The sequence below is a fragment of the Portunus trituberculatus genome, chromosome 33 (assembly GCF_017591435.1).
Source record: "Portunus trituberculatus isolate SZX2019 chromosome 33, ASM1759143v1, whole genome shotgun sequence".
NCBI classification, from domain to species: Eukaryota; Metazoa; Arthropoda; class Malacostraca; order Decapoda; family Portunidae; genus Portunus; species Portunus trituberculatus.
Window position 1 is genome coordinate 17,057,634 of NC_059287.1, and position 10,000 is coordinate 17,067,633.

General features: G+C 44.2%; 1 protein-coding gene across 1 annotated transcript in view; it reads right to left on the minus strand.

Annotated features, from left to right (window-relative positions):
* The window catches only part of LOC123512472 (tetratricopeptide repeat protein 28-like), a 170,790-nt gene that overhangs the window by 54,236 nt on the left and 106,554 nt on the right, over positions 1–10,000 (minus strand). Inside the window, 1 exon segment of the mRNA XM_045268942.1 lies at positions 3,452–3,599. Within this exon segment, the coding sequence (XP_045124877.1) occupies positions 3,452–3,599 (148 nt within the window).

Sequence of the window (10,000 nt, forward strand, 5' to 3'; positions counted from 1 at the left end):
CACGAGGTAGGAACGTGTCAAAATTAATTATGCAGGTACAGGTAAGAAATTCCCAGCCAAGTGAGAAGGAGGAGGAGGGGGAGGAGGAGGAGGAGGAGGAGGAGGAGGAGGAGGAGGAGGAGGAGGAGGAGGAGGAGAAGGAGAACAGATGGATGTAAAGAGCAAGGGAGGCGGGATAAAACTCAGAAGGATATAGTAGAGAGAGAGAGAGAGAGAGAGAGAGAGAGAGAGAGAGAGAGAGAGAGAGAGAGAGAGAGAGAGAGAGAGAGAGAGAAAGAAAGGCTTGTTTTGTGAGAGGGAGAAGGGACAGTTTGAGAAGGAGGGATGTGTCTGCACAGAGGAGGAGGAGGAGGAGGAGGAGGAGGAGGAGGAGGAGGAGGAAGACGACTCAGGGAGGTATGGAGGAAGAATGACTAGAAGGGGCTTGTTTGAAGGAGAGGAGGAAAGGAGAGAGGGGTGAGAGGAGAGGAAGGAGAGGAAGGTAGGAGGGAGGGGAAGAGGGATAACTTCGCGTGGGGGGAGGTGTCTCTTTGGAAGTGAAGGGGGCATAAGCTTCGCCCGGGGCTTATGGAGGAGACTGTATAATATGACTGCACTGACTGGAGGAGCAGCTGAAGGAGGAGGAGGAGGAGGAGGAGGAGGAGGAGGTGGTTGTGGTGGTGGAGGATAACATTTCGTGTGTGGTGACACTTATGCCATTCTCTCTCTCTCTCTCTCTCTCTCTCTCTCTCTCTCTCTCTCTCTCTCTCTCTCTCTCTCTCTCTCTCTCTCTCTCTCTCTCTCTCTCTCTCTCTCTCTCTCTTTTAGCACATTTCCATCTCAATGTATTCATCTACACATTTCCACACAACCTAACTAACGGACTTTTCTCATTGTCTATTCTTATTTTAATCTATTTCACGACAGATACGAGAAATTAGTGAATGTATACCTTCACACACACACACACACACACACACACACACACACACACACACACACACACACACACACACACACACACACGAGATACAGCAATTTCAAGGATGCCAATGGTCTGAAGTCCTTTCCTTAGAGCGCCTTTTTATTATCCTTTTACGTCCAGCCCGCGTGCGTCATAGGCCATTTGAAATCTATTAGTGGCACCTTTAACGTCTCTTGTTTATAGTGGAATGTCTCATCTCGCGGCGCCCTCCTTGCCTCCGCTGGGGCTGAGATGCAAAGACGCGGTGAAGAATGCGGTTTGTCTTTCATGCTTTCCTTTTTTTCATTTTTTTTTTCATGGGGTCGCCTTGATTTTGCTTAAGATTAATGGCTGGAGTGCTTCTGTGTGTGTGTGTGTGTGTGTGTGTGTGTGTGTGTGTGTGTGTGTGTGTGTGTGTGTGTGTGTGTGTGTGTGTGTGTATGTGTGTGTGTGTGTGTGTGTGTGTGTGTGGTACTTTTTTTTTTCCCATACATTTATCGTGAGGTTATGAATGCGTGCCAGTTGAACGTGTCAGTAATGGCTGTGTTTATTTTTGCTAGTCATGTGTTGTGTGTTACTCTTTATGTGTTCGTGTGTTATTTGATAGGTTTAAATTAGAGTACTCTATGAATAAGTAAATGATGTATGAGGCTGTATACTCTGTGTGTGTGTGAGTGTGTCTAGAAACCGAAACCTCAGCCTAGTTTAACCTCACCTCACATCTCCACACCCCCACTTCACTTCCTCCCATACCCTCCACCCGCTCTTCGTCTGCTCTGCTTTAAGTTGTGGCACAGAAAAAGGTGAATGTTACGCGGAAGTGTCGTTGTAGCACCAATACTTTAGAAAGATTGATCATAAAAGTTGCGTTAGTTTTACGAGTGTTTCCTAACTAGTCCATGTTCTGAGTGAAGGAAGAAAAAAATGACGCTGGTAGTTTTGTCTTAAGCGTTCGATAGCTGGAGAATTAATGGCGTCGCTATAAAGTGGACGGACACACGGATAGACAGACATATATTGCAGTTATTTCCAAACAAGAAGCCGAAAAAAAAACTATTGTGCTGTTAGAAAGTTTGTTGTCTGGAAGTTCTGTATTTTTTTGTTTGGATGTTTAGAGTTTTTGATAAATGGAGGAAGTGGAAGCAACGAGAAGATTATCAGGCAAATGTAAATAGTGTCCAACCAAATCCCCATAAACAAATACACTGTTGAACTAATGGGCGAAGATTGAGGAGGAAACAAGGAGGGAGAGGAAAGGAAAGAGGCGTGTAATGAAGGGTAAAATCTCTCTCTCTCTCTCTCTCTCTCTCTCTCTCTCTCTCTCTCTCTCTCTCTCTCTCTCTCTCTCTTCTTCTTCTTCTTCTTCTATGTCTGGAATCTTCTATATTTCAGACAAATGTTAATATATACCAACAAATCCACAGTTTCATGACGCGTTTCCATATTAATTTTGCTTACTATTTGGTGATTTTTTTTACAGCTCCATAAACTTATGTGTATGATTAAGATAGTGAAGACTGTGGCCATTAATCTTCTTATCTCCATAGACCCTTCTTAATGTCAATAAAATGGTTAATCGTAAACAAATCTTAATGTAAAAATATGTCCCAATACTGAAGGGGTTAAAAACACGCTATTGACATAAAAAAAAAGTCCTGTTTGTCTCGAACCTTCAATGTTTTAAGAGGTCACGGTGATACAAAAGGGAACACAAACAGACAGACAGACAGACACTTTCCCAGAGCCATCCAGTACGAGTCAGTGCCCCAGCCGTCCATAGGCAGACCGTACCGAACCGTAACACACTGGCTCGTCACATCACACCTCATTTCCCACGCAGCCTGAGTGCATCGTCCTCCGCGCCTCCATTACACGTCTCACCGTCGCCATACACACGCCCATGTTCAGAAACTACGTGCGCTCTCATCACAACAACTAGCCGGGTTTGCAAGACAGTTTGTCCTTATGATAAACTAGAAATCTTGTTAATCCATCACCAGAACCATAAAAGTACTCTTAAAAAACACGAGTATCTGCAACTTGAGCCTTTGGAAAGTAGTGATGGTGAGCGAGCACGGCGTTTCATGCACAGGTTACACATCCACGTGAAGAAGCAGACCTCCATGTGTCCAGAACACCATGATAGATTTCCAGATATGCAGCGAAGGGACATAACACACTCCCATACAATCAAAGCGGCATGTTATACACTCATACATCTAAGGAGTGTAATAGACACCCCCATACAACGCAAAGAGACTATGGCCCATATTCTGAAACACTTCCACGCCGCACCTTCACTATTTTCAAATGGCTCTCGTTGAAGTGATACGGGTTTCTAAGGATGTTTCTGTAATTCTTGTGACATGTTAACAAGTTTTCTTCATTATCAACAGGACAAATACTCTTTAGAACTCGGCAAATCGTCTTTGTGGTCTTTGAAAATAGTCGTGGTAAGAGAGGGAAGCTTTTCTGAATGCTGACCTATAACACATAGAAATGACTTACCTCTGAGGGGACTCTTCATGGCCGCCTCCACCAGGCCCGCCAGAAGCTGCAGGGACTTTGGGTCCTGCGCCAGGCCACTGCTGAAGGCGGCCAGGGCGTCGGCATGTCGGCCCAGGCACTGCAGCGCCACGCCTTGCCGGTAGTAAGCCTGCGGGAGACACTCGGAGTTACACATTGGAGAGAGAGGCTGACGAAAAAGACTGGACGTTCATTAGACAGAGGCTGAGAAAAAAGACTGGACGTTGATTAACACAGGAAACTATTTGAAAAGCAGGATTAACACTTGAAAACGTCTCAAAGGAAGATTCTTAAGAGCTGAAAAGAATAAAGAAAATAAATAAAGTAAATTTCTCCAAAATAGCTGCTGAAAACATTGGAAAGTAATCTCTCTCTCTCTCTCTCTCTCTCTCTCTCTCTCTCTCTCTCTCTCTCTCTCTCTCTCTCTCTCACGTACTAGAAGGGAGCAGTGTGGGGACTTGCGCGCCATCTTGCGGGTTCGCCACACACTGCGCAGGGTGAGCCAGGTGACCAGGGGGCGTCGTTTACCGCGAGCTACCCCCTTGTTGGCGCCGCCCCCTCCGCGCAGCAGCACCATGGCGCCCCTGCCTCACCAAGGGGGTCCTCACCAGGCAGGGATAAGGGGCGGGGGCGCTTATCCCCTGTTCAAGCTGTCCTCATGGCTTTTCTCCTTTCTGTCCTTGCCTTTCTCTGGTTTTTTTCTTTTTCTTTCACTTTTTTTTATTTTTCTCCTAAGATTGGATGAAACGGTAGTTTTTTTTTTCTTCATGTGTGTGTGTGTGTGTGTGTGTGTGTGTGTGTGTGTGTGTGTGTGTGTGTGTGTGTGTTTACCAGCCAACGAACATTTGGTAACAACGACCGAAAAAAATAAAACACGACAAAAAACGACCCATAAATCAAGTACCACACACACACACACACACACACACACACACACACACACACACACACACACACACACACACACACACACCACCACCACCACCACCACCACCACCACCACCACCACACACACACACACACACACACACACACAAAACACACAAACGAAACAAAACAAACGAAAGAGAGAGAAAAAAAACACGTAAAAAAAATATAAAAAAAAACCTGGACACGCGAGAAACTGCAGCTTCATGAGAGGGTTCGATTAGGGTTCGAAGCAGCGTGAAGCCTTTGATTAATAGCTTCCAAGTGGATCATGAAACAGCTTCGAAAAGGCATCGACCAGCGTGAGACGTCTCTGATTAATTACCTTGAAGCTCTACTGCTGACCACGTGACTAGCTGACTTGGGGTGGGGGAGAAGGAGAGAGAGAAGGAGGGGGGTGGTCAGACGGAAAGGTAAAAGGTACAGTTATGAAGAGAAGAAATGAGGATAGGAGGAAATGAAGGAGAGGTGAAATTTAAGAAGATGTAGAGATAACGATGTGATGGATGGAGGAGGCGAAACAGAGGAATGGAAAATGGAAAGAAAAGAAAAGAAAGTATGAAGAGAATGTGGATGAAAATGGTGGAGGAGGAGGAAGAGGAGGAGTGTAAAACGGAATGATGGAAGTACAGTTATGAAGGAAGAGTTACGAGAATACTAGAATATGAAAGGAAGATGAAACATAAGACTGTGGATAAAGAAGGACTGATAAAGGGAAGAATAATGAAGACAATAGGATAGGGAGGTGGATGGAACAACAACAAAAAAAGACGAGTAATAGGACATCTCCCAGTTTAACCTCTTCAATACTGGGACACATTTTTACCTTGAGATTTGTGTACGTTTAGAACATTTTATTTGAAACCTTTATTAGTAAGAGGAAGATGTCTGTACACGCTGGATGGATGTGAGAGTGTTACCTGACTATGGAAACACTCTCCGTGACTGTTTGCGTGAATACAGTGCTCCGTTGAGTGTGAGTAGTGTGAGGTGCTGTGAGTGTGAGTATCAAGGCGGCTGGAAAGGAAAGATGGGTGAGGACGAGTAATAGCCACGCCGTTAGAACAGTAGTTTGTTTACGAGTGGTTGAATTGGATTAGGTTAGAGAGAGAGAGAGAGAGAGAGAGAGAAAGTTAACTCCGATGCTTTCCGTTTTGATTAGTCTCTTCCCGTTCCTTATCTTAATGTTGTTCGTTATCAGTAATGAGCAAAAAGCCACAGATAGCGATGTTTCCTATTGTTGTCTTGTTATCAGTGGCATCTGGTGACTAAAGGGGTTATCATCGTCATTGTTATTCATTACCATTCATACTTGCATTCATTAACATTGCATAGTCTCAGATAAGAGTATTTTTTCTTTTTTTATTCGTATCATTAACTTCTATTGTCATTATCATCATCTTATTCACTTCTGTTCATGCATTCATTCAGTAACATTGCGCGGCGTTATCTCCTACCTTGTTTATCTTATAAGCAGTTAAGTTCCATCGTCTTTATCACCACCATCTTGTTCATTATCATTCATACACGCATTCCCTAGCATTGCATAGCTTCACATCATAGTACTTCCTGCTCCATTCCCCTTATCAGCGCCATCTATTGACTGGCATCCCCACCGCCGCATACCTCCCTCTCCTCCACACTTCCTCGGCTTCACCTTCGCGATTTCTAATGGCGAAGGCAACAAATATTAATGAATTTTCTCCAATCCATAGTGGTGATATTAAACAGCAGGGATTGGTATGCTTAACGCGCCCCCAACCCTACCCCCCATCAACCTCGACTTCTTTGTACCCCTCCCCCATCTCTGATCCACCGGTCCCACCCACCAAGCCGCTGCAACCACCCTCTTCTCCCTCTCCCTCTTCTCCCCCTCTTCTCCCTCCTTTTCTCTCTGTCGCCCTTTCACCCTTCCTCCCTCTCTCCTTACTTCCCTCCTCCTCCCTTCCCTCCTCCTCCCTTCTCTATTCCTTCAATTTTCAGCCATGTTTCTCTATCTTTTTTTTGTGTTTGTGTTTTGTCGTTTTCTTTTCTCGTGTGTGCTAAGTTTCATCTCCCTTCTCCCTCTTCTCCCTCTTTTATCTCTCTCCCTTTCACTCTTCCTCTCTCTCTCTCTCTCTCTCCTTACCTACCATCTCTCCCTTCTCTATTCCTTCAGTTCTCAGCCATGTCGATTTCTTTTCTTTTTGTGTTTGTTTGTGTTTTATCTTTTTCTTTCCTGTGTGTTGAGTTTCATCTCCCTGGTTAGTTCACCTGGTCGGCCATCACACCTGGCGTTAATTATCAAGGTGGAGGAAGGAACCTGTTAGTTTTATAGCTTTTTGTTGTGTGTGTATCCCTCTCTCCCTCTCCCTCTCCCTCTCTATCTCTCTCTCTCTCTTTCACTGTTAATCATCTTTATTAATTAGGATAAACTAGTATTTCCTTGTCATAGCCATTTATTTTGACCTCCTCCTCCTCTTCCTCTTCCTCTTTCTCTTCATCCTCCTCCTCCTCCTCCTCCTCCTCCTCCTCCTCCTCCTCCTCCTCCTCCTCCTCCTCCTCCTCCTCCTCCTCCTCCTCCATTCTTACTACTGTTTCAGATCCTTCAGTTTAGATTACACGGTACGATTTACTAAGCAACCTCGCAATTCTTGGCAAATGCACTACTTTTTGTTCTTTTTTTTTATATTTCTTTACGTTCCTCCTCCTCCTCCTCCTCCTCCTCCTCCTCCTCCTCCTCCTCCTCCTCCTCCTCCTCCTAATCCTCCTCCTCCTCCTCCTCCTCATAATTATCAAACAACCACACATTTCTCAACAAAATCACTACTTTTACATTCTTACTTTGTTTTCATTTACACTCTTCCCCCTCCCTTTCTCCTCTTCCTTCTCCTCCTCCTCCTCCTCCTCCTCCTGCATCGCCTTCTTCAGCGGCGTAAACAGTGCTTGCTTGCTTGCCGCGGGTTGTCGGGACGCAAATTATCTTTCGACACCTTCTTCATGCAACTGTCCGCTGGCCGTCACCTGGCGCCCACCTGCCCTAATGCTGAGTGACACCTGAGCCGCGGGTGGAATGTCCTTCACCTGCACAATCAAGAGAAGGATGCGTGAGGTGACAGCTGGTATTTGGATGCTGGTGGTGGTGGTGGTGGAAGGTATCGTGGCGTCTGTCTGTTTGGTCTCTCTCTCTCTCTCTCTCTCTCTCTCTCTCTCTCTCTCTCTCTCTCTCTCTCTCTCTCTCTCTCTCTCTCTCTCTCTCTCTCTCTCTCTCTCTCTCTCTGTTATTTCTCAGTTTTCAAGTTCGTTTCGCTTCCTCCACCTCCATTTCCTCCTCCTCCTCCTCCTCCTCCTCCTCCTCCTCCTCCTCCTCCTCCTCCTCCTCCTCCTCCTCCTCCTCGTTATCTCCATCTCATCTCTTTATTATCATCCGTGTCGATTTTTCTTCTCTCTTTTATTGTTTTAATTCGTTGCGTCTCTTATCGCCTTTTTTCCCTCTTTTATCCTCTTCCCTTTAGTTTATTTTCCATTTTCCTCCTGTGAGATTCTTTTCCCTAATGGAGTTTCCCTCTCAAATCGCATTCGCCTCTTTATTTTATTTATTTTTCCTTCCAAGCGATGATAAAGAAAAAGAATCGACACGGGCAAAGAGAGAAATATAGACAGATACTTGGGAATGAGACGGAAAGAATTGAAAATGTATATAGTGAGAGAATAAACTGGAAATAAAAAGAAAAATAAAGTGGACGAGAGGAATTTACAACTTAACGAAGGAGAAACGGCATGAAGAAGAAGAGGAGGAGGAGGAGGAGGAGGAAAAGGAGGAGGAGTGATGGAAGTGATCGTGATGAAAAGAGATAGAGAAAGATGAATAGGAGAAGGAAAAAAAAAAAACAACTTGTAATTGAGCTTAATGAGAGAATAGAGGGGATGGAAAAATAAGGAGAATGAAGAAGAGGAAGAGACAAAAGAGAGAAGAACAGTGAGAATAATAAGATACGAATAAAAATTAGAAACAAGAGAAAAGAAAATATAAGAAATTAATAAATAACCTAAAGAAGAAGGAAGGAGGAAGGAAAACAAAGAAAATAAAGATAAGATAGAGAATAACGAAGGAGGATAGAGGAGAAAAAGAGAAAGGTGAAGATGGTGGTGTGGGGGGGTGAAGAGGGGTGGAGGGAGGTTGAAGGAAGGTCTGGGGGTAGGGGTGATTCCTCCTTAGTTGACAGTCTCATATCAACAGCAGTAAATTTGTGGAAGAAAGAGAAGTGGTGTGCCTTGATTCACTTGCACTCTCTCTCTCTCTCTCTCTCTCTCTCTCTCTCTCTCTCTCTCTCTCTCTCTCATGTGTTTTTTTTTTTCATTTTTATCTATGGAAATTATTTTTTTTTCAAGAGAGAGAGAGAATCAGTCAGCAAGCCGAACACACACACACACACACACACACACACACACACACACACACACACACACACACACACACACACACACGTTAGCTAGAATGGGAATTTTTATGTCGGTCTTTTAGCTCATTGGAATGCTGGGGAGTTCTCGCTACTGATACCGCTCTTGATCTTGGCTCGGCGCTGATTCCCGGGAAATTTAAAAGAAGCCGCTAATCTAAACCACGATTTTGTCTTGGGTCCGAATTCGGCGTTTTTCCCAAGAGTGTTTTCTGGTATTTAGAGAACGCTTGGATTGGTCAAATATTAGTGTGTTTTTTTTTTTAAGTATTTTTGTTGGTGTTTTTATTGTTGTTGTTGTTGTTTTTTTATTCTCTTAAGTTTCCGTGTGTATTTTCTGTTTTTCTTTAATGTGGTTGTTTTGGTATTAATCGTGTTTTTTTTTTTTTTAGTATTGTTTATTTTCTTATTTTGGGGTGTTTTGGGTTTTAATATAAAGAGAAGTGTGTGTGTGTGTGTGTGTGTGTGTGTGTGTGTGTGTGTGTGTGTGTGTGTGTGTGTGTGTGTGTGTGTGTGTGTGTGTGTGTGTGTGTGTGTGTGTGTGTGTGTGTGGCAGTATAAAGCAAAGGAAGACGATTTAGAAAAGCAAAAAAGTATAAGCATATATATTTCTTTTCTCTGTGTGTGAGAGAGAGAGAGAGAGAGAGACCAAGAATATTTTTTCTCCTCTTTTATGGCGTGTTTGTATGTTTTTCCTCCCGTGCTTTAGAATGATGAAGTGGTTGTTGAGGCCGCGAAAACCCCGTCAATGTTCCTCTCACAGCATATTTACGTTCATATTCTCATTGACTCCCACACGCCAATTCTCTAATATCCACTGAGTTCTCGCCTCGCCTTTACGTCTCTTTATGTCCCTTTATGTTCCTTTATCAATTTAATCAAGCGCTTTTACCTTGAATCTTCCCGCTTGAAGGTGTGAGAGTAGTGTAAGAGTGGCGTAAGAGTGGAATCTTAACCTAATCTGTCTTTCTGGTGGGGTTTACACAACTGCCTCCCTCACACTGAGTCGCGTCTTAGAAGGATTAGTGAGTGGTTCGCTTGTGGGCGTTCATGCCTTTCACCAGCGTCAAGGCAAGCGAGGATCTTCCCTTGTCACCCATCCTACCAATCTTACCAATCCTACTGAAGGCTGGTGATGTACTGTGTCGCCTCCTTTACCACCACC